This window comes from Ursus maritimus, unplaced genomic scaffold, assembly GCF_017311325.1.
Source record: "Ursus maritimus isolate PB19 unplaced genomic scaffold, ASM1731132v1 scaffold_30, whole genome shotgun sequence".
Lineage (NCBI taxonomy): Eukaryota > Metazoa > Chordata > Mammalia > Carnivora > Ursidae > Ursus > Ursus maritimus.
The window spans coordinates 1,913,517-1,940,417 of NW_024425564.1; the positions used below are offsets into that span (position 1 = coordinate 1,913,517).

Sequence of the window (26,901 nt, forward strand, 5' to 3'; positions counted from 1 at the left end):
AGTTTTAACAGTCATTTTAACCTGTCAGCCATCTCAGCTGGTGTTGCAGGGCTCAGCTTCAAGAGTTCCCATTTTAGGTTTGTGCATCTCCAGTGGACTTCTATTCAAGAGCAGGTCTGACTTTAAAAATATATTTCCAGGGGCGCCTGGGTGGCCCAGTCGGTTAGGCGCCTGCCTTCCGCTCAGGTCATGATCTCAGGGTCCTGGGATCGAGCCCCATGTTGGGCTCCTCGCTCAGCAGGGAGCCTGCTTCTCCCTCTGTCCCTCTCAAATAAATAAAATCTTTTTAGAAATTTAAAAAATAATAAAAAAATTAAAAGGCAGTACCAAAGAAAGAACCTAGGTGATGTTGATTGGCAGTTCTGAGCGAGGGGGAATCGTGTAGATGAGCCCGGTGGATGTGCTAAAGGACCTAAAGCAACCCTTGCACTTGCAGGAAGTCTGCCTGCCTGTTGTTACGGACCCAGAAGTGGTAGTACTGTGCCTTCCTTAAATTGGTAGCTTCTTGATTGAAGAGGGGATTGTAGCTTTAATGTTTTTTATCGGTCCATCAATTGTGGAAATGATGATTTACTTTATGGAATGGCCAAAACGTTCTATTCTCCAAGCTTTCCCCACATTCAGCCTCTCTCCATCTCTGTCTTTTCTCTCAACAACAAAAAAGCAAAACCCAACAACAAATTCTGTAAATGACTTTATAACTTTACAGAGGTGGTGTTGGGCAAAGTACTGTTCAGGCTCTGGGGAAATAGAATCTTCTTTTGGCCTGGCCTGGGCAGCCATAATTGGATCCACCTCTAGGACCAAAGAATAAGATGCCCACCCACTTATCTCCCGGAGTTATAATGCGGAAAATGCCCATTTTCACCCAGGTCACGGGGGTGCTGGAAACGAACCGTCACTACTCTGAGAAGGAAAGAAGGATCTGAGTACAGTACTCTTGGCGTACTTGACCACACACAAGAATCACTGGGGGGGCCTGCTAGGAAGCAGCGCGGGATTCAGCATCTGGCCAGAGATTCTGTGTTTCTCTCCAGCTCCCAGGAGATGGCAACTCCTGATCCAGACACCACACTTTGAATAGTGAGATCCCAGAGGTCATGTTTGTCCAACATGACATTGGGGATGGGGGAGATTTTCCTAAGAGCATGGGACGGTCAGCACCATAACCTGATCTTCTGCCTTCTTGACCAGTGGTGGCCTTGGAAAAGTGAAGAAATTCAAAGCACAGGATGAGCTTTAACGGCTTCTGGCTTTGGTTGCTGAGACTAAGCTTTTAGAAACTGCCCTTCTGCCTTTTTTTTTTTTTTTTTTTTTTAAGATTTTATGTATTCATTTGAGAGAGAGGGAGAAGCAGACTGCCAGCTGAGCAGGGAGCCGATGCAGGGCTCGATCCCAGGACCCTGGGATCATGACCTGAGCCGAAGGCAGACGCTTCACCAACTGAGCCACGCAGGTGCCCCTGCCCTTCTGCCTTTTATTCCCACTTTAGTACCCTGCGGACAGCAGACCGTGGTGCGTGGCACTGAGATCCCTGTGTGGGCACCAGGGCAGGTACGATGGTGTAGATCACAGACAACACAGAAAATGCAGGGGAGAGGTCACCAACGATGATGACATTGAAGGAAAAGGGCTCTGGAATGAGACTGGGGTTCAGATCCCAGCTTCACCACTTGGCAGCGGCGTGAAGGACATATTTCCTAAGTTCTCTGCACCTTAGTTTCCTCAGCTATAAAATGAAGATCATGGTCCTGGCCTCATCGGGTTATTGTGAGGATTTAATGAGCTAGAACAGGTTTCTAGAACAAGCAGCTGCATTTAGAAAACAGCTCGTGGTACTCCCAGTGGCCCTTGAAGCCACCACACACCTCTCCTGCCTCTTCATCCCACCCTTATCCACACCCTGACCGTGTACAGCTTCTCCCTCCCACTGGGCTAGCCTCTGAGAGCACGGCCCTTGTCTTGTTCCCCACCGGGAGCCCCTTCAGCACCTTATGCAATTCTTTGAGGTTATTGCTGAATGAATCAAATTTAAAATTGTTCTCTGTCAGGAAAAGATAAAGATCCATTTGCTGACGTAGCCTTACCCCGTCTCCAAACCTAGGCTTTAGCTGGTATGGCAGCAAAGCCTTTCCACTAAGCCCTCTGGAAGTCCTCAGCCTGATTTATTTTTGGATTTGTGTCTCCAGAATATGTCAAAATAGCTTTCCCCACATAAGGGAAATGATTCCTACCCCCAGATCCTCGAGCCAATCTGAGCCGTCACTGTGGCCCCTTCTGGCACCACATTCTTGCAACGTGTGGAGGAGGAAACATTGAAAAGCACATTTGTTTGAGTGGCAGAGTTTACTGCCTACGAAGAAGGCTCCATGGCCTTGGAGCCTCATCGCCTATAGAGTAGGTTACTACTCGAGGTAAATACCAGAATAGGGGTTTTCCAGCAACGTTCTTTTACGGATAAGACAGAAGCAAAGTGCAGGGGAAGAAAACATGTTAGGATCTCACTCTAAGGTTGGCTGGGTTTTAGAAATTGGCTCCTCCTTTGTTCTTCCGAATGGGTAATTCACGATCCCTATAACTGCACCTGAAACCACAGCTGGCCAGTTTGGGGCAAAGTTTGCAGGGACAGGTGTGACTTTTGTGTGACCTCTGGTGAAGCACTTTACCTCTGAAACTTGGTTTCCTTATTCGTCAGGGAAGATTAGAACCAGGCCCTTAGCCCTAAATTTCTGGATCTAGGTCGTTCTGAGAAGATTCCTTCAGTTGCCAAGTTTCCACTTAGCACACTGTTCTGAAGTTTGCCACTAGAGGCCACTGTGAATACAGTTTAGCCTTGCAGCTGCTTCAGAAGGAGAGGCCTACCATTGCCTCTCAGGATGTTACTAAGCCAGGCCTGCCACCCCTTGGATTTGGAAAACCAGCAACTATTCAGACTGCAAGGGGCCAGAATTGAAATGTCAGCCTGGCAGTAAGTCTGTCCATTGGTACATGCTGACCAACCCTGGTTCCTGTCTAGATGGAGGAGAAGCCCTTTTTGTCTGGCAGGATTGATGGAGGCCTTGTAACCGCAGGGCCTGGTTCTGTAGCCTGCCTCATTATAAAGAGCCAGCTCCCGGTTAGCTGCTTAATATTCTGTTTTACGGCTGAATTCATTCAACAAGTAATCTCAGAGCCCCTACTTGACACCCAGCAATAGCAAATATTTTTATAGAGCCAGAAAGTCGACAGAAGGAAGCTTAAAATGAAAAGTTATTGTTGCCCTTGTTCCATGTTCCGTGGAAGCTTCTTATTTGTATTTTTCTCTTAATCCCCCAACTCAGTCTCTAAGGTTGGCATTTGTATGCCCATTTGCAGAGGAGCAAACTGGAGACTGAAGGTAAGTAGCACAAAGCCTTTACAGAGTGAATGAATGAACAGGATATCCGGTCCAGGGTTGCATGGCTAGTGAAAGGCGAGGGGCTAGGACTTGAGCTTGGGAACTTCTGATCCCAAGTTCAGCGCTTTTATCTCCACTTTTGGCATACAGGGGAGGAAGATGACGTATGGGAAAGGAGAATGATCTGGTGGCAGGGCAGGGCTTATAACTTGAATCTCTTGCCTTGCAGGGTGGCCTGTCCAATCTGACTGTTGCATCCTGGGGTGTCCCCAGGCAGAGCTGGCTGGGGAGGCTCCAGGCTTAGCTGTCTCTAAGCTCCTTCCCAGCAGCCTGAACCAGGCCTGTGGGGGCACAGCAGGAGGGAAGGTGGGGGGGGGACACAAATGACCCTCATCAGTGTGTTTATTGGATCATACCTGTATTAGCCTCACAACTCAGTGAATCTCACAGAAATCACTCTCCTCTCCATGAGGCTCTAGCCGCAGCCCCATTAAAAGCTGCCGGCCCACGTGTACCTGTGAGGAAGCTCTTGTGTGGCAGAAGCAGCGGGGGAGGAGGGAGAAGCAATATTTCTACTTCCTCATTACGCTGACAGGGAAAATGGCCATTTCAGATTCACTGTATAAGAAAAGCCCCCAAAGGAAAGGGAATCCAAGGTTCACAATTGTGTTTTCGGCAACATTCGGCTCAGAGAAAATGTTCTCTTTGTGCCTCCCTTCTTGAAAGCATTTGTGATGCTGTTTTAAGATAAAACGAGTCAGGAAGGAACTTGTGTTTGGGGAACATACCAGGTGCCAGATGCTTTCCACGTATTATTCCATTGACTCTCTCTGAAGGCCTGTGAACAAGGCGTCATCATGCCCCATTCACGGATGCATCCATTTCGTGGGTGAAGGCCCCACTCAGTTGGCTGGGCCTCGGCAGGGCTGAGCTGCAAGCTGGGGGTCTGCTCTCTCCCTCTGCCGTACCCTAAACTCCCATAGGTTAGGTTTCTGCCTCTGCACCCTCCTCCTTCCCCTCAAAAAAAAACCATGGAAACTAGTTTTCAAACCAGGTGACTGTGTGACCATGGCAGCTTCCCCCAGCCTCCATCTGTAGACTGAGGACTAACCCCGCTCCGGTCTACACCTCAGTGGTTTGATGATGGTATTTTTCTTCCCTAGTAGCTCCCAGCACATCCTCATCTAATCAGAATCTCATACCAACTTGGAGGGGAGGGTAGTATGGGAATTATTCCCAAGCAGAAATGCAACGAGGGGCTCAAGGTCACAGCGCAAAGGGAGAAGCGGGCAGCCCGCCTCTGGCCCCCAGGCGGGCACGCAGGCAGCTCAGACGCTGTCAGCAGCCGCTCCGGGAGCCTGACACCTGAGCCTCCCCCCGGCTCCTGATAGAATTATCAGAGAACTGGGGAACACATGCTTCCCGTCATCAGGGCAACTTTTCTTAGCCAGGGGTGGAGGAGGCAAGATGTGAAGTGTGTCTGATGAGCTCTTCTTCCAGGGCAGGGCCCAGAGTTAATAAAACCCAGGCGAATCGTGGCAGACAGCTGGAGGTGCAAGCAGGCCAGCTCCGGGGGAGGGCCACGGGGACTTGAGATTCCACACAAACCCAGCCTCGTGGCATTTTGTGCATGTTTCAGTTTTCTTCGGCAGCCAGGCAGGCAAACGCAGGCACCTTGGCATGACAATTCATTTAGGCCTTAAAAAAAAGTGTTTCATCCTCAGTGGCTTTTCAGGCCGTCCCATTACAGGTACAGCCGGGGGAGATGCTAAGGAGCAATGTGACAGAATCTGAGGGCTTGGGTGACACCGTAGCCCTGAGCCCACCAGCCTGAGGTAGGGAGGGGCAGAGAGGCCTGTGGCAGAGGCAGACCCTCATAGCAACAGAGCAGGGGAGACCTGAGAGGGGCTTCCGGGAATGGAGGCCACCCAGGTACAAAGCCAGCTGTTCTGTCCCTCACCTGGGCTTGAGCATGCCACTCAGGAACGTGACAAGCATGTTGGTGGGAGGCCGGGACTTCAGGGAGGGACACAGTTTTGCTTTTAAGCTTGTGAAGAAATGTGAGGACTCACCCTCCATTTCCCAAGATGGTCAAACAAGAGGAAATGGGCTTACATCAAGTGGAGAGAGGGTTCAGGAGGCCCAGGAGCAGACTGGCTGACGGGCAGTAATGTATTCAAATGCAATTAAGTCCAGTGAAAAGAAAGAGGGAGGCTGAGGCCCGGGAAACGCCAGGCTATGGAGGACCAAGGTCCAAGGCCTGCAGGGCACACCCCTTGCTAGTGGGGAGAGGAGGGGAAAAAATCCACCTAAGAAAAGAGTTTTGGAAGTTCAGTGGAAGGAGAAACTCGGTCAGGTTAGGAGAATCCACTCCTAACTTCTTGGAAGCTCTAGGACCTGAAAGATGGGGAAGATTTTGGCTGAGAGAAAATGGCAGGAGGAAAGGCCAGGGGCAGCCAGGTGTGGCTGGTTCTGGTTGGGCATAAAAGCCTGGTGGTGGGGGTGGGGAGGTGGCCAATCCCCTTGGCTTTTATTGTGGAAGGCCCAGACATGGCACATCTGTGTTTATTGATCAACAGAAAGTCAAGGGGACCCATCTCTTCTTGAAGGAGCCAAGGAGAGAAGATTCCCGAGACTGATTCTAGTCAGAGCTTCTGTTAGTTTTTATCTCTAGTTACTGCCTATTGGCAGGACAACCTCGGGCGAATCTCTTCTCTGTAGAACTCAGTTTCCAGATCTGTAAAGTCTAGGTAAGTTGAATTATCTTTAAAGGCAGCAGCACTGAGCTTTCTAATATCATAACTAACAATACCGAGCTAAATACTGGGTTAACTATAGGGGGAGGGTGACAGACTATGATGTCACTATGTCTTCGTGACAGCGAAAGTGAGAAGCGGAAGGGTCAAGGCCCCAGCACAGATCATATGGTGCAGACCAGTGAAGGGCCGGGACCTGGGTCATGTTGGCAGCCGCTGAGGCTCCTGGTGAGGCCCTGAACGAGGCCTGGAAGGAAGCTGCACGGTGTTGGGCAAGGACAGGGGCTTTGGACCCACACAGCCCTGGGTCCGCATCCTGCCATCGCTAACTGGTGTGAGCTTGGGCAAGTTAAGGGATGGAACTACTTCAGACCTCAGTTTCCTTCTCTGTAAAAGGGAGCAGATAATGCCCATTATTCTACAGATTTCTAGAACACGAATTCCAAGTGAGTGCTCCAACCTCACTGGCCAGCTTCCGAGGAGCCTGGGTCTCCCTCGTCTCTGTATCCTGGTGACGAACTAGCACATGTAGTCTGTGCAGCTGGGTTGGCACAGAGGAGTATGTGGGCCAACAGCAGCACGGACGTGGCGTGAGGAGTAAACGTGTGACATGTTACAGTCTCCCTGCTGATGCCTGTTCGATGGCAGGTTCTTGGTAAAAAACAATACATAAAAATCCCTTCTGCTTTCCGTGGTACCGGCCAAGGAGCCCAGAGATTTTCAGCCCGATGATTGTCAAACTACCGAGTTCGTTACAGACGCTCAATACGTGTCTGCTGGATGGAAGGCTGGATGAGATGTGTGTGGTGGGGAAGAGTCAGGCCCTGTTTGGGACTGGTAGGTGGAGGCCGAGGGTCCTTCTGAATGAGCCGGTGTTTCAGAGGGAAGGGGTGGATGGACCTTTCATTGAGTCGTTTGACAAGTTGAACACCCGAGATGTGCCAGGCCCTGTCTTAGGGGTGGGAATGCAGCAGTGAACAAGGCCAAGCCCTTGCCTGCATAGAACTTACATCCTCGTGGGACACAGACAAGGGTAATACTATAAGGGACAATAAAGCAGGTCGGGGGATGAGAGTAATGAGGCACGTGTTAGGAAGTGTGACCAGGAAAGGTTTCATGCAGAGAGGACATTTGGGCCCAGAACTGAGGGACTGGGCTGAGGGAACAGCAAGTACAAAGGTCCTGAGACAGGAGTTGCAGGGCCAATGAGGAGGTCAGTACGGCTGGCATGGGGTCAGTGAGGTGAAGAGAAAGATGAGATGAAGTCAGAGAGGTCACAGGAAGGGAAGGGGACAGAGCCCAGAGCCCAGCAAGTCCTCTTAGCCCAGAGCGAGATGTGAGGCAGGGGAGGATCTCCAGCAGAGAAGCGCCACAACCTGACTTTGGTCTCAAGTGGACCCCACACTGCTGGCAAGATTCCAATGGCTAGACTGTATGGGGGGGGGAGGCTCCCCTCACTTGGAAAAGCCTGAGTGGCTGGAAGGAGGAAGGGAGCAAAAGAGGAGAGAGAAGAAGCGAGTGCCCGCTGGGCCGCAGGGAGGGGTGGGAGGGGTGGATCCTAGGCCAGGAAAGGCTGCAGGGCTGGCACAGAAGAGCCCTGGGGCTTCTCTTTGCCCCAATGACACACAGCCCCAGCTAGCTGGCGCTGTGATCTGGGGAAAGCGGAAGGGCGGGGCAGTGTGGGGCTCTGGGTGGGATGGTAGGGCATCTGGCTGGAAGCCCACCACCCCCAGGGAGGAATGGGGCTTGGAGGTGTGGAGAGCCGTGGCCGACTGTGGCTTCTTCCTCTACCCCAACAGAACGTGGCTTCTCCCCGCACCTTCGCAGGCAGGTCCTCACTGTTCTTGGGTACCTGACCTTGCTGTTATGGGAGTTTATTATCAGAGGAAGAGTTCAGGTGACCTTGAGTGCATCATTTTCCCTCACTAAGCTTCTTAGTAAAAGAAGGGGTTTAACTAGATGGTCTCCAACCAAGCCCCTTCTAGCATTTCTATTAATGGATGGAATCAGACACTATGTCTCTCCCACCTCCTTACTGCCATGGTGGTTTCAGGTTTCTATCACGCCCTCTATCTTTCCTTTTCTCTCCAGGGCTGCCATGTACGGTGGTGGAGGGTATTAACTGCACAAGGACACCCAGCCAAGCGAGTAAGTGGAGGCTCAACGCCAGCCCACACTCTACTCAACGAGCCATGCATGTGCCCTGTCTGGCTCAGAGTTTCATTTACCCAGAGGAAAGAACACATTTTTCTAGTTTATTCTAAGGTGCAGTATGGGCAGCCCCCACTGCCCTGTCCCACGCAGTCCTTCTTCTGCTCTTCTGTGTCCCTTTTCTCCTACCATCACGAGTCTGACCCAGGCAGATCTGAGGGCAGCGTTTCCACGAAGTGTCTTGAGAGGGTGGGCAGCAGCTGGCTCCTCTGTGAGGATCTCTGCCTCCTAAGCCCCGTGGTGCTTTTCCTCTCCTTATCAATGCTGCAAGTTGCCTCTCGAAATTGCTCTGCCGTCATTAACACCACGGATTAGGTCAGATGAGAGCGTGTTTGCAGTCTTGGATGGCAAAGGCAAAGCGCTGATGCTGATTATTCCAGATCATCTGGGCATGGCCCATTCCGTGCTCGCAGTTCTTAATCAGAAGGACGAGCGCTGGTTACGTGGCCGGGTGGGCCAGGGCCATGGTCGGTTCTGATCTGGCTGCCAGGCCCAGACAACACGTCCGCAGCACCTGCTGGCTTGCCTGAGCGTTGCAGGTGACCTCGGCAACTCGGCACTAGCCGATCCCTCGAAGGAGAAATGACCCATCAAATGGCACGCCCACTGGCTGCTTTTGAACCACCGGCAACTCACGTGAGCAAGGACTGGGAGCCTTTTGGCCTGGGCCTGATCAGCAAGCTTTGTGTTCTGGGGTTCACTCTTTTGGCCATGTAGCCGAGGGGAGTCTTCCAGACCACCCGTCCTTCGGTGTCCCCTTCTGAAAAGCTCCTACGCCTGGAGGAGGCCTCGCATCATGGCCCCTCACCTCCTGGCCTCGCGTTCTACGGCCTCCGCTTCACCCTGTGCTCTAGCCACACCGCCGCAAAACCACCGTCGTCAGCCACTGAGCCAATGACTGACCACAACTTGGTGTATACACAGCCCTGCTCCCTCACCCCTCTGGCGGACTGAGTCTGAGGCATGTTCTTCCTAGTCTGCCGGAGCTCCTCCGTGGGAATGAGCCCCAGCTGCCCAGTGATAACCGGCTTGATAAACCACCCGGGTTGCCTACTTGCCTGTCTTACCTCCGTACTCCCCACGTGGTGTTCCCTTCATCCCCCAAATAAACTACTCACATTCCCATCTTACTCTCAGGGTCTGCTTCTGGGGGAACCAAACAGACATCATCTTCAGTGCCCTTCTCAAGATCACCTTTTTTTAGAGAGAGAGAGAGAGAGAGAGCACGCTTGTGGAGGGAAGGGGGGGCAGAGAGAGAGGGAAGGAATCTTAAGCAGGCTCCACGCCCAGCACGGAGTCTGATGCGGGGCTCAATCTCATGACCCTGAGATCATGACCTGAGCTGAAATCAAGAGTCAGACGCTTAACCGACTATGCCCCCCAGGCACCCCCAGATCACCTCTTTTTGCAGTTTCCCCTGACCCTGCCTTGTTTCCACTCCTGAGGCAGAACTGTTGGCCACTCTTTTCCGTTCCCAGGGCCTTTATACCTACCTCAACAGCACCCCTCATGCCGCACTGTGGCTTATCCAACTACATGTCCTGGGGCCCCTACTAGGTTGCGGACTTTTTGGGGACAAAGTCTTTTTTGCCTCTTTATTCTCGGAGCCTGGGACAGCACCTGGCACAGAGCAGGTACCCAAGACAACGTTTTGCCAAAGACCCAGCAGTGGCAATGCAATGAGTGAGAGGGAATGGAGAGAAACAGACAAGTAGAGAATCCTTCTAGAAAGAGGCCCTGGGGTTGCTCTCCCAGATGCTGTCACATTACAAGATAACATGATAGAGCTTCAGTCTCACTACTCACCTGCTGAACAACCCGCGATGGCTCCCTATGGTTGGGAGTGGGTGCCTGATTTCATAGATGGTTTTTAAGACCGTCATCTGGTCCCATCCCAAAAGGCAGTCAAACTTGGGTCCCCACGACCAGGGTTCAAATTCTCTGCCAGTTCCCACCTGGGTGTTCATGGGCACATTCCTTAGCCTCTCTGGCCACTAGCTTCCTTATTTATTACATGCAGATTGTAATGCCTCACACCTATAATTATTTTGAGAATGTAAAGTCATATATGGTCCTTGTGAGATTTACTAAAACCATTGAATTGCACACTTTAAAATGGTGAATTTTATGGGAATAATATCTTTAAAAAAAGTAAGCATGGTGTCTAGGCAGGGGTAGGCTCTTTGAAAATAGAATGGTGGGTATCAAGAAGTTTCTGAAGTGGCTCTAGCAGTAGACCAGGCACATAGTAGGTCCTCAGTAAATACTGGTGGAATGAATGGGTAACATTTCACAAGTATGTTTGGAACATTGTCTAGGAGAGGTATGTGGGGGTGGAAGGGTGGAGGGCATAGAAATCCCAAGCCCAGTATTGCATTTCTCAGGAAAGGAGGCCGGAAATTATTCTCTGGGGAGATAGGGCCACAGGTCCAGCCCAAGCGTGGGGCTTTCAGACCCAGGCGTGCCCCCACTGCCATGGGAATCCCAGCGCCTCTGCCCCCTTGGTGTCAGTGCCAGGTAGCAGAAGGAGTCCAGCCGAACCCTAGCCGTGGGTACATGGGAAACACTTCACCTAGGCCAAGGAATGTGTTCTTATATTCATCTTTGACTCTGGCTGTTTCTGATGTTCCGGGAATTGACTTCAAACAGCATCTCAACGCGCCTGTTATGGCCCAGCGGCCAGAGGCATGGCCCAGAGGGCGTGGCTTTTCCGGGTTCAGCCTCAGGCTGTTGGCCTCCGGGGTCCCTCCCCCGGCGTCGGGCGGTGGGCGCAGAAAAGGGGGCTCCATCTCAGCAAAGCTTGCACTGAGGCTGAGGAGGGGCTGCGGGGGATTTTCTGGGGACGAGTCTTTGCGTGCAGCCCCCAGGAGACGCCACAGCGCGGCGACCCCGGGTCTGGAAGGGCCGTGCTGAGGCAGGGTGGGGCCTGTCCCGCCCTGAGGCCATGAAGGGCTTGCTTCCGGAGTGGGGGGCGCCTGAGAGGTGCCTCAACTGTCCCCTCGCTCCCAGGGCAGGGATCAGAGCCCCGCACACGCCAGGCTCCTGCCTACTCGGTGCTGGTTGGATAGGAGCCCAGGGAGCTCCTGCCACCCTCTCAGTCTGCTGGAGGAAGCTTCTGGACCCCAGGGGCTGGCTCAGCTGTGTGGTCACGACAGGCTGGGGATGGGGACGGAGCTGACGTGTGGCTTAGGTGGCTGACTCGGGGTGGCCAGGCCGGGCGGGAGCCCGAGGAGGATGGAGGAGCACCCAGGCTCAGATCCCGCCGAGGCCTAACGCTCCTCCCTGGGAAACCGAGGAGGCCCCTCCGGGCACTGGGGTGGCCCCCACACCCCTGTCGAAGAGATGTGATTCTGTTTATAGACTGACGCCCCCCCTCCAGTGGGGCGCACCCTCAGCAAAGAGCCCCCAAGCCTCTTGGGGGGAGTGATGTCTCTTTTGCGCACGTCACTCCCACCTAGCCGAGCACAGACCCTTCTCAAACAGACGCCCCGCGGTTCGCAAAACCCTCTCCCGGTTCCAGTCGGAAACCCCTGGGGGGGGGGCGGGGGACGGTGGGCACAGAGAGAGACGCGCACGGCCCGCACCGTCTCTGGCTGTCACCCCTCAGGCTCCCAGCATCTGGAGCCGCGTCCCCACGCCCGCCACGCGCGCACACACACGCACACACAGAGACTCACGCTCACACGGACACACTCACACCCGTGCGCAGACCCCGCCCGCGGCCCCGCCCCGGCCCCTGCGGGCGCCCCCTCCGGCACTCGCCGACCCCGCACGCAGCCCGCCCCGGCTGGCGGGAGGCGGCGGCTTCGGGCAGTTTTGATTTTCCCGCAGCCCGGGCGCCCCGGAGCCGGAGCCCGAGCCGAGGAGGTGGCGCTCCCAGCCGGGTCCCCGGCCCCGCTGCCGCCCGCGCCAAGAGCCAGCGAGGGGCGGCGCAGCCCCGGCGCTCCGGGCTCCGCGCTGCAGGCGTCCGGCCACCCACGCCGCCCGCGCCGGATCCGGCCCCCCACGCCCCTCTCCCCTCTCCCGCAGCCCTTCGGTCCCCACCCGAAGCTGCACGCCCCTCTCCCCACACCCGGCTCCACGACTCCGCGCGTCCCTACCGGTGCCCTCTCCCCGCGCCCCTCCGCATCTCTCCGCGGCGCCCCAGCTCTCTGGGCACCTTGCCCCTCTCTGCTGGCCCCCCAGCCTCCTCGTCGCGTCACCCGCACCCCCTCCTCTATCCGCGGCCCCCGCTCCCTCCGCCCCCCTTCCCTCTCTCACTTCCCACGCCCCCTCTTTGCGCTCCTCTCTCCTCCCTTTGCCGCCCAGCGCCGGCTCCGGAGTTGGGGGAGAGCCCAGGGTTTCAGCCGCTTTGGAGGAGGCGTGAATCGCGCAGGGATTGACTAATTGGGGGTGGGGGGCGCGGTGGGCGATGGAGCAGCCCGAGGACATGGCGTCGCTGAGCGAGTTCGACTCCTTGGCGGGCAGCATCCCGGCCACCAAGGTGGAGATCACCGTGTCCTGCAGGTGAGCCGCCCGCTGGCCGGGTCCCCCTGCCCCGCCCCTGGACCCGGAGCCCCGCGGCCCCGGCCGCGCCGACTCTCTACCCTCGCGCGCCCCCTTTCCGAGTGTCCTTGCCTCCAGGACGCCCCCTTGCTTGTCCAGCGGGAGCCCCTGCCCAGCCCTGGGTGGTGACGGCGGAACGGGAAGGCAGGCTTGGGGTCGTATCGCGGAAAGTTTGCACTCCAGGCTGTTGCCGAGAGGAGAAATGCAGGCACAGGAACAGGGGTCTGGGCGCCCGAGGAAGGAGAAGGAGGTAGTGAAAGGCTATCCCAGGCTATTTCTGATCAACTCCTCCCCAAATGGAGCAGTGAGGGATTTGCCCCATCCTTCTTCCCAGGCATACCCAGCTTCTGCCTTCTGTGCCCTTCTCTCCTCTTCTCCCTGTCCCTTTGCCCCAACACCCTCCTCTCCTCCCCGCCCACCCACTGCCCTAGACCCCAGGATTTAAAGCTTTTCTTCACCTCCAGCAGCAAAACTGACTCGTGGAAAGGATCAGATTGATTCACTCATACTGAGCTGTGGATAGCTGATAACAACTTCAAGAGGCAGCATTAAAAAAACAATAACTTAGATACAAGATCTTAAGCCAGAGGGACTAGAGTGCTGAATGTGGGATTTTAGAGTCCAGCAGGGGAGGTGTGTTTTTGTGGGCTTACCACCCCCAAATCCTCAGTCATGTCACACAGGTATCTCCCCCAGTTTCTTCTGAGAAGGCTGCCCCAAGCAGTAAGGGGGTGCCAGGGGAGAAAGGGGATTTTTCTCTAGTGCAGTCATGGCCTAGGACTGGCCTAGGGTCACTGCCTGGCTGGAGATGCCATTCCTCCCGCCCCATATGACCAACAGCATTTCCCTAGTCCTGGCCGTGCCCTTGTTCCAAACTGCCCACCCATTTTTGTCCATGTCCCTCTCTGGTCAGACCCTTCACTCACCCTCATGGCCTCCCAACCCTCTTTTCCAAAGTTGTGGCACTGGTGTATGTGTGTGTGTGGGGGGGGTGTAGACAGAGCCAGGGGAACTGGGCTGATGTGTGAGAAGGGGAGGGACTGAGGGGATTTGAGGGTGTGTGGAAGTGAGGGCTGGTAAGGTGGAACACAAGCCCCCCCATGCTGGGCCCTTCCTGGGTCCCCGTGATAGCTCCCACGTGTCTCCGCCATGGTCCCGCACATCACTATCAGAATTGTCTCCTGACACCGTTTGCATCTTGCCATTGCGCTGTTGGGAGATTCCTGATGGCCCGTTAGCTCCAGTCTCACCTCCTCAGCCATCGACAGTTGCCACGGCCTGCCTTCCCTCCCCTGCAGAGCACACGTCCCTGCGTCCCTGCGCCTGACGCTCCCTCCCAGCTCGTCAGGCTTGTGTCAGAGCTGTCTCTGGCTCCTTGTCACCGCTGAGCTCTGAACAGCCGATTCCCCATCCCGATTTCACCCCTCCTTCATCTCTGCCGGTTTGTGTCCCCCATCCTGGAAAACCTAGTCTCACCCCCACTTCCAGCCATCCCTCTCACCCATGACACACCCAGCCTGAATCACACTGTCTTCTGTGTCTTTTGGGTCCTGAGTTTTCTGTGTCTTCTGGGCCCCACCCTGGGCCAGGGGGTCACTCACAGACTGAGCGCTCAACCTCTGAACACATGTCAGGTGTGTCGACTTCAATCCTCCTCCCCCAAAGCAACTGGATAAGCACTTGAGGGCAGGGATCCCCACCCTGGCTCCCACCCGTGAACCCTCCACTGCAGGGAGAGGAGAGGAGTCAGAGAGCCCATGGCACGGGGACTTTGGAGTCCGACACCTTGAAATGGATGCTGCTGCACCCTTTGGGGCAAACTTTTAGCCTCCGTCGCCCCCATTTGTCAAGGGCACGCAATGAACGTGTATCCGAGAACTCTTACTTGCTGAGGGAGCTCACACGCTTAGAGTGGTTGGCATGTAGCAGATACTCGACAAACACTGTGGGAGGACTCAACTTCCAGGAGTAGAGGATCGTGGAGCACACATCACACTCCTCGGCACTCGCTTGGCACGTAGTAGGTGCTCGCTACGCGGCCACCATGATTCCTGGAAGGCGGTAGCTCTTGGCCCCCCCTGCTCGCTCTCTGAAAGCGGAGGTGTCCAAAGGACTCAAACCTTCTGCCTAAGAAGTACCTAGGGATGCATCTGGGTGCCTGGGAGTGTAGTTTGGGATCAACCCTGGTATCTCTTCCCTCTCAAGGGACGTGATCCAGCAGCCTGAGGAGGGCCTGGCTCGGGTGGTCTCCTGAAAGCCAGGGGGGAGGGGAGTGGGTTTTGGTAGGAAGAATGAGGAGGTGGGAGTCACCTGGAACAGAGAGGGGGCAAGAAAACAGTCCGGGTGGGCTTGAAATTGTAAATCTATGTCTTTGCCTCAACCAGGTCCAACTATCTAGTTTCTAGAAGAGAGAGAGAATGAGAGAGAGAGAAAAGGAAAAGGGGGAGGAGGGGCGAAGAGGAGCATAGGGAGGAGGGAGGGCTGCACAGAATGGCTTTCTCCCGCATATTCTACCCTCCATGGTCATAAGCCTTCCTCCACTGTGTCCCATGTCGGCTCTGACAGGGTCCCAGGGGAAGAGGCTAAGGGATACCCTGCCCTGAGAATCCAAGAGGCGCCTTCTGGTGGGCAGGGAATAGTAAGGCGGGCAGAGGGGTTGGTGGGGCGAGAACTCCAGGGGGCTTTAGAATGGGCAGCTGGTGTTGAGGGGGCCAACACTTCGGGTAACTGGAAACTAGCATTTCTGGGAGCCAGTTACCTTCCCGCTCTACTCTGCTCCTTGGGAAGTTCCCTGCCACGCCCTGCAGCCCCAGGAGCCTGTCTGCACTTGCCTAGGAGAAGGCGCAACCCCCTCCGTGCCTATCTGAGGGCACGCGTAGCTGAGCACAGCTGCCTGGTGGAGGGGCACGTCTGAGCCCCACGCAGGACCACCGCAGAGGCCTCCCAAACCTCCGCTAAAGGCACATGACACTGTGGGATGATATATTTGGGTCCCCGCCTTGGGTAGAGTGTCTCTTGGGCTGATCTCTAGTCCACTCCCACACAGTGGTTTTTACCAACTTTGGTAAATTCAGGGTCAAATACTGTAAAGCTTCTGGTTGTTTGGCTCAATGGTTAAGAACATGAGCTGTGGGACCTGTCTACCTGGTTCAAATCCCAGCCCTGTCCTCATGACACTGCATAAACTACTTAACCCGTGCCTCAGTTTCCTCATCTGTGAAAGATGCGCACTAATTCTTACCACAGCTATAAGGATGAAGTGGAATCATCCATGAATGGTAATTTATTTGCCTATTATTCGACACTTGAAAGTAAATTTAAAAAGTCTGTCTTTCTATTTGGGTCCCAGCGTTTGTGTGGGTCCTGGAGACCTGATCCATCTAGAGATTCTCATTCGCCCCTCCCCTCCAGCTTTACTGCGATGTATCTGATATATTGTGTACATTCAGAGATTCTGAGGGGTTGTTTTGGGGGTGAGTAGGGTAGATGGTTTGTAGAACCACACAGCAGCAGTCATTGTAGAAAATGTGAGCCGCAAGCTTCTCCTTCCTCGGATGGTCTGTTCCAGACCTTTCCAGACTGTTAGCCTCCCTGCCAGACCCAGTCAAAACTCAGCTATCCAGCGTCCCATTCCCCCAAAATCCGCACTATTTTTCAGGTCTCTCTGTGCAGGGATCGGGACCAGCAGCGTGATGCTTAGAAAGAGTGATTTGCATTTTTTATGTAACAGGAAACCTTTGCACTTCCACGGGGTCCTGCTGGAAGAAGGGATGCATAGTTTCACATGGTGGGGCTCCTGAGACCCATCCGGAAGTCGAGGAGGGGAGGGTCCAGAGGCGGGCAGTTGCTTGGCCCTGCTGGGATCTCTCAAGCAGCTGTCCTGTCCCTGCCAGTGGGCGGGGCTGGTGGGCAGCTGCAGCCTCTGCCCCCAGATGATTTCTGCTGTCTGTTCAGGTTGGCGATTTGCTCCCCTGGGGCCCTGAGAGGCGGCCTAGCTCAGGAGCCCTGGGCCTCTCAGAAGGGGTTGTGAATGGGCTCTGAATGCTTTCTTCTGACAGGCATGAGGAGGGCAGCTCTGGGGAAGGAGGAGCCTGGGGGCAGCGTGGCAGCTGTCAAAGCCAGTGCTAGGAAAAAGAGGTCCATCCAGCCACCGAATACTCCAAGGCCCTCCTTGGCGGAGCCAGGGGGATGAAAACAGCGGGATTTGCTGAGGGCTCAGCACGTGCCAGGCGCTTTACGTCTGTATTAGGCTGAACCACATGCAGTTGCCTGTATTCAACTGTTTATGACCTACTCGACTAGCAGTTCGGTTCAAACTAAGATGATGATGTTAATTTCCAATCTCCGCGTAACAGGTCACCACAAAGCTAGTGGCTTAAAGCAACAGCCGTTCCTAATCTCACAGTTTCTATAGGTCAGAAGCTTAGGCACAGCATAGCTGGCCTCTCTGCTCAGGGTCCCCCCAGGCTGAAATCGAGGTGTCTGCAAGGGGTGTGATCTCATCTGAGGCTCGGGGCCCAAGCCAAACTCATTTAGATGGTTGGCAGAATCCAATTCTTCGCAGCTGTGAGGTTGAAGTTCTGGTTTCTTGCTGGTTGTTGGATCGGGATGGTTCTCAGCTCCTAGAGGCGGCCCTCGGGTCCTAGCCATGTGGGCCTCTCACAACATGGCAGCTTCCTTCTTGAGAGCCAGCGGGAGAGGCTCCCGGGTCGGCCAAGCAGGGTCCTCTATAAGTAACAGTAACCACAGGAGCATCCATCATAATGCCAGGTCCCGGCCACACTCAAGGGGAGGGGATTCTGCAGGCTTGTACACGGGGGGTGGGAGGGTAGGACTCTTGGGGGCCATCTTAGATTTCTGCTTTCCACAATTACTGTATCTCTTGAACCTTATGGCAATCCTATAAGGTAGGGAGTAGTATTTTCCGTTTTTGCTGATTAGGAAATCAGAGCTCCGAGAGGCTAAGGGATCTGCCCAAGGTTACAGTTAGTACATTTTGGAGAAAGGGCCCCAAATCCAGTTTCTTCAGCCTTCAAAGTCTTGAGGGCTTCTTGAGGTTGGGGGTTGGGGTCTCCATGAGGGTCATGGTAGGGGCCTGGGTACCAACGGTAGTAGCCGTCACCGAGGAGTTGGTGTTCTCTCTCCAGGGATGGGAGAGGCCTTCCTTACTCAGGGATGCATCTGGCTCTGGGAGGCAAACCCAGAATGGAGAAATCCCCAGGGAGCAGAGACCACAGAGTCGTGGGATGGCAGCCAGCTTTCCATGGCATTCCGTATGGTGGTAGCTTACCAGCCCTCCTCTCCCAGCTCACAGTTCTCCCTGCTTAGACCCAAGGCCATTGCTAGAGATGACCTACCATTGGGAAGAGAGGGTGGGGAGGAGGTAAGGGGACTAAGGCTGGAAAGCTTTGGAGCACGGAGGAGTCAGGTTCAGCTAGGAATGCTTTGGCTATAGATATCACAAGTAGTGGCTCAAACCCAAAATATACTTATTTTTCTCAGATCACAGTGAGTCTGGAGGTAGGGTATCTCAGTGTGGGTTTGTCAGCTCACTTTGCTATCAAGGACCCAGCTGTCTTTCTACTCTGCCGTCACCCCAAATGGTGGGCCTCATTTTTACAAAATGGCTGCCTCTGTTCCAAGCACCACAACCACATCCAAAGATAGGAAGCAAGGAGGGTGACTGGGTGGCTCAGTCAGTTAAGTGTCTGCTTTCGGCTCAGGTCATAATTCCAGGGTCCTGGAATTGAGCCCTGCTTTGGGCTCCCCGCTCAGCAGGTGCGGGGAGTCTCTTTCTCCCTCTGCACTGCCGTCCCCCCCACTCATGCTCTCTCTCAAATAAATAAATAAATAAATAAATAAATAATATCTTTAAAAAAAAAAACAAACAGGGGCCCTGGGTGGCTCAGTCCTTAAGCGTCTGCCTTCGGCTCAGGGTGTGATCCCAGAGTCCTGGGATTGAGCCCTGCATTGGGCTCCCTGCTCCTCTGAGAGCCTGCTTCTTCCTCTCCCACTCCCCCTGCTTGTGTTCCCTCTCTCGCTGGCTGTCTCTCTCTCCATCAAATAAATAAATAAAATCTTTAAAAAAACAAAAAACGAAAAACAGTAACAACAAAGATAGGAAACAAGACAAAGGGCCAAAGCCCTCTCTTTGACAAGTTCTTTTTATCTGAAAAGCACAGTCTTTCCCCAAATCTCTCACCCAACTTCCCCTTCTATTTCAATGGCTGAAGCGGGGTCTCATGTCCACGCCTAGGCTAACATATTGGTTAGCATGGGCTGCCGTAACAAAGCCATAGACTGGGTGGCTTAAACAATAGAAATTTGTTTCCCACCGTTCTCGAGGATGGACGTCTGAGATCAAGGTGTCAGCATAGTTGGGTTCTGGGGTGGACGCTTCCTGGCTTCAGATAGCCACTTTCTCACTGTGTTCTCATATGACAGAGAAAGAGAGAGCAAGCTCTCTGGTGTCTTTTCTTATAAGGGCACTAATCCCATCATGAAGGCCTCACCCTCATGACCTCAAATTATCCTAATTACTTTCCAAAGGCAACATCCCCACATATTGTCACATTGGAGATGAGCGTTTCAATATATGCATTTTAGGAGGTACACAATTAACGTGATAGCAGCAGGGGACAGGAACCTACCTTCTAAGACTCCGAGCGTTTTCACCAGATACCTGAACCAATGTCGATTCTGTTAGCGGGAAGAGAGTGAGGCACGCTTGCTGAGTGGACATCCATGGCCTCTGCCACAGGAGGTTTTCAAAGTGATCCGTAGCCTACCTGAGGGCTACCTGGGGTACCCTGGGTACCAGGGGCCTAGAGTTTGGTGTCTCTGAGGACTAGCTCCTCAGATTTTCCTGTGGTCAGTGGACAGCCTCTGTTAGATGACCAGAGACTGATTTTCCAAGCACAGCTTAACTGGATCCCTGAATGCCCCTCTTCCTGTTTCCTAGGCAAGAAAAAAACTCCAAAAAACATAGTGTGATTAGTTGGCAAACATTCCTGAGCAAAACATTGCAAGATGCCTCTGTCCTCTACTGTCACTCACCTCTGATGGCCTAGCGTAGTGCCTGAAAGTCCCAATAGGAGAGCTGTATGCCTTTGAACGTTGAAGAATCCTGGGCAGGGCACTGAAAGTCAATGCGATTCCTGGCTTACCCTGTCTAAAATCTTGGCCAGGTTATTAAAGGTCTTCAGCCTCAGTCTGTCCATCTGTAAAATGGGGGGAAATATTGGTCCCATCCACATTTTATAAGGTTGTTACGAAGACAAAAGAGGTTATATTTGTGAAGTTTTATATGAACTGGGATGTGCTAAATAAAATTAATAATGATAATAGGTACCAATAACCGAACACTTCTGATACATTCATTCCGTTGATAATTAATACCGGTCCTCATTGCTATTGAGAGTCTCCACAATTTGAAGTGCCGAGGATATAGTGGTGAACAAGATACACGGACTCTGTCATAAAACTCACAATGGTGTGGGGGGAGAAATAGAACAAGTATATAATTTTTAAATTAAGCCAATGATGTCTGATAGAGACAGGTGCTCTGCAAATAAGTTTGGGGTTGTTGGGGACATTTTAGACAGGACAAGTAGGTGACATTGACCTGAGATCCAAAGGATGGGAAAGCCAGCTGGGGGAGGATCCGTAGGGAAGCTGATCAGATAGGGAGAACAGCAAGTGCAAAGGCCCGATGGCAGAAAAGACCTTGGTATGCTTGCCAAACTGCAGGGAGGCTAGTGGGGCTGGAGCTAGTGTGAGATGGGGGAGGGAAGGAGAATGCGGTTAGAGAGGAAACGGGGTGGGGGAGGAGTGGTGTGGAGGGGTGTACGGGTCATGGCCTTGTGACCCATGCTAAGGAGCTTGATATTCTAACAGCACGTGGGGGTTCGGGTTGTTAAACACGAATAATGGTATCTGATTCAGTTTCTTTTCTTTTCTTTTCTTTTCTTTTCTTTTCTTTTCTTTTCTTTTCTTTTCTTTTCTTTTCCTTTCTTTCTTTTTCTTTTCTTTTCTTTTCTTTTCTTTTCTTTTCTTTTCTTTTCTTTTCTTTTCTTTTCTTTTCTTTTCTTTTCTTTTCTTTTCTTTTCTTTTCTTTTCTTTTCTTTTCTTTTCTTTTCTTTTCTTTTCTTTTCTTTTCTTTTCTTTTCTTTTCTTTTCTTTTCTTTTCTTGGGGTAGGGTGGGGAGAGGCAGGAGTTGAAGCCCGTTGCTAGGCAGGAAGCTACTGCAGCACCCAAGGGAGAGACAATGGTGCTGGTGGCGTGGGGAAGAGTGGACAGATTTGGAATGTGTTTGAAGGAGAAACCTTTAAGACTTGATGAATAGGACAGGAGGGGGCATAAGGGAGAGAGGAATCCAACATGCTTCCTGCATTTCTATTTTCAGCTATTGCTTTCGCAATGGCAGAAGGCAGGTACATGACCTCGTAGACAGATGAGGAAACTGAGGTTAAGTAGCTTGTCCAGGGTCACAGCGCTACCATGTGGCCACGTGGGGATCCCAGTGTGGATGCAACTGAGGCCAGAGCTCACGCTGTCTTCCTTCGGCCATGCAGCATGGGAGGGACGATTATTGCAATAATTAATAATAATAATGATGATGATGATGCAAATAGCCCCAGGAAGGAGAGCTCTTTAAGCCACATGCAAATTGCTTTTTAGACCTCGGTGAGGTGGCTTGGCAGGGAGACAGGGCTCGCGGGTGAGGAGCGGGATCTGAAAGGGGAGATGGGCGAGTGCCAGGAGCTGGGCGCCAACATCCCTTTCCTCCCCAGCTCCCTCCTCTTCTTTTGCTTCTGCGTGTCTGGGTGGAGAGCAGGGCAGGAGGGGACAGACGGCCCTCCAGTTCTCTGCAGCCGTTCCTTGGGGAGCAGCCCTGATGAGGCTGGGGGCAGGACACCGGAGAGTGAGAATGGAGGGGGCACTGCTGGCCCGGATGGGGAAATGCAGACACTCCCCATGGACACCTCTAGATGGGTTTGGGCTTCAGAGGTCAATCTCAGTGTGGTCCCCCACAAGTTGGATGACACTGGGCGCACCTTTCAGCCCCGGCTCCCTGGCCTCTAGAACGAGGCGATGTCTACCTCCTGGCATCGATACAGAGGGTGAATGGGGTGTCACAGATTAAGTACCCAGCGAAGGACGTGGTGCGGACTGTATCTGGGATTACTGTCGTCCTGCTCCCACGCTCTTTGCCCACCTGGGGCGTTGGCCAGATGTTTGAGGTTGAATTGCTCTGTGGAGAAACAGGGTGTTGCTGACAGGCTCTTGGGGTCCAGGCATCTCTGGGGACCTACTGGAGATTCCTGTTTCTGCCCGATGGTGGCTCACCTGTCCCCAGTCTGCTCTCCTTGAGGAAGGCCGGACAGCCATATTGGGCAGTGGTGGGCATGCAGGTGCTCCAGGTCCAGCTCCAGCCCATTTAGGGGGCAGGGAGGGGAGAACATGGGGCATCATTCTCCACAGGCCATTAGTGAGCACTTACTGAATGCCAGGCGCTAGATTGCAACTTACTACATGCTAGACGCTCTTTTGTTTTGCCCATCTGAACTCTATTAATTCTCAGAAAACCCCTAGGAGAGAGGCACTGTGATTATGCCCACTTTACAAATGGGGATACTGAGGCACAGAGAGCTTAAGTGAGGTCATTCACCTAGTAAAGGGCAGAGCTGAGTTTTGAACTGAGAAGTGAGTCTCCAAATCTGTTCTCAGTGCCCCCCACCTTTTGTCAGACATTGAAGGGCTGCTTAGGGAGGGTTATTGGGAAAAGATGAACCATCTTTTCTTCACTTACTAGCCTCATGAACCTCTTTGGGAATCTGATGACAGCTCTCCAAAAAGAATGCATCCATATGTACCAATAATGCCACGTTTTGCTTATAGCTCCAGGGCGTCCATGGGGACCCCTGGTCCAGGGAAAGCTGAGGGTGAGTGCTCTTAATGTGTTTCCTCCTATGCTGTAGCTGGAATCATCGCTCAGAGCAGCCACGCAGCATTTATGGGCTTTGCTTAGAGACAACCAGGGATGTGTGATGGTCAATTTACCCAGCAACTGTGTCTTGGCCTCACACTGGGGGCTCCCTGAGGGCAGAGCTGTGTCTCCCCCTTCACACTGGGGCTGCCTGAGGGCAGGGCTGTGTCTCTTCTCAGACTGGGGCTCCCTGAGGACAGAGTTATGTCTCTTCCCTCAGACTAGGGCTCCCTGAGGGCAGGGCTGTGTCTCCCCTCAGACTGGGGTTCCCCGAGGGAAGGCCCGTGGCTCCCCTCAAACTGGGGCTTCCTGAGGGCAGAGCCAGATCTCCTCCTCTCTCTGAAGGGAGAGTCCCAGCCTCTACTCCCTAATCTTTTAAGCCTCCAAATGGGAGGGTGGGACCCTCAGGCTCCCTCCTTTAGCACCAGCAAAGAGGTCTTCTTGTAACCTTTCCAGTGCTTTCTCCCTTTGCTGGGGCCCTGGAGACTTCTGACCTCACCACCAGTGCATGGCTGTTTTCTTGCTGCCACTGAATTGAAAATGATTCCTTGGGGGAAAGCAGGGAGGAAAGGGGCCCTGGGCTTTGTTTCCTGGCCTTGATTTAAGGAACAAAAGAAGCTAAGCTCCAGGCAGCCGTGCGGACAGCTGAAGGGTTTTATGCTCTTTTGGGGAAAAAATACATTTGCCTTTTGGAAAAAATTTCTCTTTGAGCTCTCCTAAGACAGAAAGTGGAGAAAAAGCACTTATGGTCTGGTGTGTCTGTGCCCTGTGGTTGGGGCCCTGCTTCGGGACAGAAGACCTGGTTTCCTCCCCCTCGGCTTCTCACTGGCTGTGTGCCTGTGGGCAAGTCACTCACTGTCTCTTAGCCCGGGAGTCCTCAGCACAACGGGGTGAAGGTCATGGAAGAGCTTGCAAGTGCTGTGCGGGTGTACGTTGTTGCAGTGGGGGAAACTGAGGCCCTCAAGGCCCCGGTGTGCCAACACGTAGTATCAGGACAGCTGCCATCAGAAACACGATGTATGTGGGTGTGGGTGTGGGTGGGTGTATAGGTGGGTGTGTATGGTGGGGAATTTACTTGAAACATGACTTCCAGGGCCTCGTCCAGACCTACAAAACCGGGTCCTGGGCATGGGGCCCAAGAATCTGCCTTTTCACAAGGAGAGACAGGGGCGAGTCTCAGGAAGTAAGAGGCCCATTGCTCATGGGGGAAGCCATCATCAAGGCCATGAAAGTAGGCTCGGCGGGCCCTGGGGCTTCAGTTAGGACAGACACTTGGGGTGAGGCACAGAGAGGGGCAAGTGTGAAGTCGGGGACCAGAGAGGGGTGTAGGATGCAGGGACTTAGGCAAAGGGGCAGAAGGGCCTCAAAGCTGCATGGGGGAAAGGACAGGAGGCCAAGGAGGAGCCTGAGGCTGGGGTGAGCGGGGCTGCTGTCAGCCAGCGGGGGTTCAACACAGACTCACGATGGGGTGCTGGGGGCGTATGCCTTGGGGCGGGCTTCCTTGGACAGGTGAGAGTGGAGGTGGCTTGTGTTGCCCATCGTGTGTCCTTTCTCACCAAGCGAGCCTGAGCACCCAGCAGGGGAGTGACTGCTCTGCTCGGCACCGGGCCAGGGATGCCCGACCCTCTGACCAGCCTCGCTGTGCCTAAGCGCTCCAGAGCAGTCCTGACGAGAGGAACTGTGCTGGCCCTACTTCACAGATGGCGAAACTGAGGCACCAGGACGACAAGTCATTTGGCCAGAGCTGGGATGTGAACGCAGGCACAGGCATCAGGCTTTGCAGCTAAGAGAAGGTATAGGGGCCAGCCCTGAACGTGATCGGACACCGCGCAGGTGGAGAGACAAGAGCCTCAGCCACATGGCCATCCATCCAATCTGCCAGCCCCCCGGCTCTGAGTCAGGTGCTGGGCTGGCCTGCAGCAGAGGTGGGGTCCCTAGCACGGAGGAGCGCCCAGCCGATGAGAGAGATCGGTGCACCCCTCATTTTGCAGCCCAGGGTGCGCTGGGGAGGGGCATGGAGTCCTACAAGTCAGAGGGCTGCACACTATAGGCCAAGGAGAGCTCAGGGGAGGGGAGAAGACATGGGGGTTGATCAGGGCCTGTTCAGGGAAGGCAGAATTGAGGAGCATAGATAGGAACGGGTCTGGAAGGATGAGGAGGATAATCTCAGCAGGGAGAAGGAACCAGGGTTTTCGTCATCCTTAGGTGCTGTGGCAGGCTGACCCAAGCCCCAGGACTCAGTGAGAGTCCTGAGGTCGCTGGGCAGGGAGCCGCCGAAGCTACGTGGCTGGTTCAGTTCTCAGTCCACGCGTGTGCCTCTCGCCCAGCTGGGAGGGTGGACAGAATCAGGGAAAGCCCTGCCTGCTTCTCTTTGAAGATAAGACCCCATCTGTCCCGCTCCCTCTGTCTCTCTGTCTCTCCTCCTCAGCGTCCTCCCCCCACCCCCACGCACAGAGGCTGAAACCCAGGGTCTCACTGGCCTAAACATGACACAACCTGAGCTCCAGACCCAGACCTTGGAGAAGTCAGAGGCCGTCTCTCTGAGTCTCATATTCCTGATTTATAATGGAACTGGAAAAGGTGACCTCGGAGGTCCCATCCAGCTTGCATGTTCTAAGGTTTTGTGCAAGTATAGAATTTCATTATAGAATTCAGAGATAACCCCCGGCACTCTCTTTAATAAAGTCCCGTCGCTGCCCTCCTGCCCCCAACCTTCCTTGTAACTTCCAGCTCCTCACCGGCCTCAGGTTCCAACGCAGTAGAGGCTCCTCTGTGGTGTGAAGGTATTTTGTCCTTTATTGAAATCAAGACAGACTCTTCTGCCCGCAAACCTAGCGCGCTGCCGGCGGAGGGGCCCGCCCGGGTATCGCTCGGCCCACTTCGGTGTGGCTGAGCATACATAAAAGTGGTATCTTACCTGTCCTCCCCCCTCCCCGCCCCCTTCAGAGCCGCCTTGCACGTGTCATTTCATCCACCGCTCCCTGCGGTGGGCTGGGCGGTTTATCGGATGGTTTCCAAAGTGACAGCGGCCCGGGAGCAGGTCTGGTGCAGGAACGGTGGAGACCAGCGGAGGGGGTGTGCGTCTGGGGGTCGTGGAGGGCTAGCTAGGGGTGGCTGCCTTTTGGGAAGAGGCCCCTGAATGAAGAGAGTGGAACAGAGGGTGGGGATCTGGGGACCCCCCTCTCAGAGACATCGCTGGGACTCTTGGGGACTGGAGCTGGGGTGACTCGTGAACACGGTCTAGGGCCTCGCCAGCCGCAGGTGGCCACTGCGTCTGTCTGTTCGTCAGCCGGTCTTTGGCTCCCACCTCAGGATGCGGGGCATGGACTGTGGGGTCAAACTGCCCCTACAGGCTGTCACTCCTGATGGCTTTGGTGACGGCCACCCAGGATAAGGCCTCCTTATAGATCTTTCTGGCTCTACCCCTGCTTGTTCCCTGCCACTTCCTGGGGCTCAGTCTCTCCCTCCTCTGGGAGAAGATGGAACAGATGATCCAGAGGGTTCCATCCCACTCTGACTGTTGGAGTTTGGCCGTCAGGACACCACACAGACTAGTGTGGATTGTTTCTTCTTTCTGAGAAAGGGGTTCATGTGGAGTGGAGGGCGGAGGGAGAACACTGGGGACATCTGGAAGGGAGGTGGGACAAGACTGAGATGTTGGCAAGGGCAGAGCTTACTTCAGGGCACTGTAGGAAGGAGTCAGTAGCTCGTACAGGTGGGAGGGCTCACAGGAAGTCCTTCGGAGCTGGGGTGTGTGGGCCCTTGCATGAGGCAACAAGGGTCTTTGATAAGCAGGTCTCCCACTGGGCCTGCGGAGCTGGGTCCCTCTGGGAGACCTCCAAGGACGAGATTGGAGCCCACCTGGCAGCTGCCTGGGTTTAGGGGTGGGGAGAGCAACGAGGAACTGGGTATTTATCCCCCAACTCCTGCCCATCATTGGTTGAGGGCTGCCCTGGGGAGCATAAACTTCCTGGTATTTGTAGCTGGCTTGTCAGAGAAAGCTCTCTGGAGAGAAGCAGGCACAG

At 54.0% G+C, this 26,901-nt stretch overlaps 1 protein-coding gene and 1 long non-coding RNA gene across 2 annotated transcripts in view; both read left to right on the top strand.

Moving 5' to 3' along the window:
• Window positions 1-2,524: 2,524 nt before the first annotated feature.
• Window positions 2,525-9,467, top strand: LOC103665442. Its single transcript, XR_569288.2, has 2 exons — window positions 2,525-3,376; window positions 8,224-9,467. It is a non-coding gene; the product is annotated as an uncharacterized LOC103665442 (long non-coding RNA).
• A 3,287-nt stretch (window positions 9,468-12,754) lies between these two features.
• Window positions 12,755-26,901, top strand: part of CPNE5 (copine 5) — an 88,285-nt gene continuing 74,138 nt past the window's right edge. The window contains exon 1 of the mRNA XM_040644674.1: window positions 12,755-12,849. Within this exon, the coding sequence (XP_040500608.1) occupies window positions 12,755-12,849 (95 nt within the window). The remainder of the gene's footprint in view (window positions 12,850-26,901) is intronic.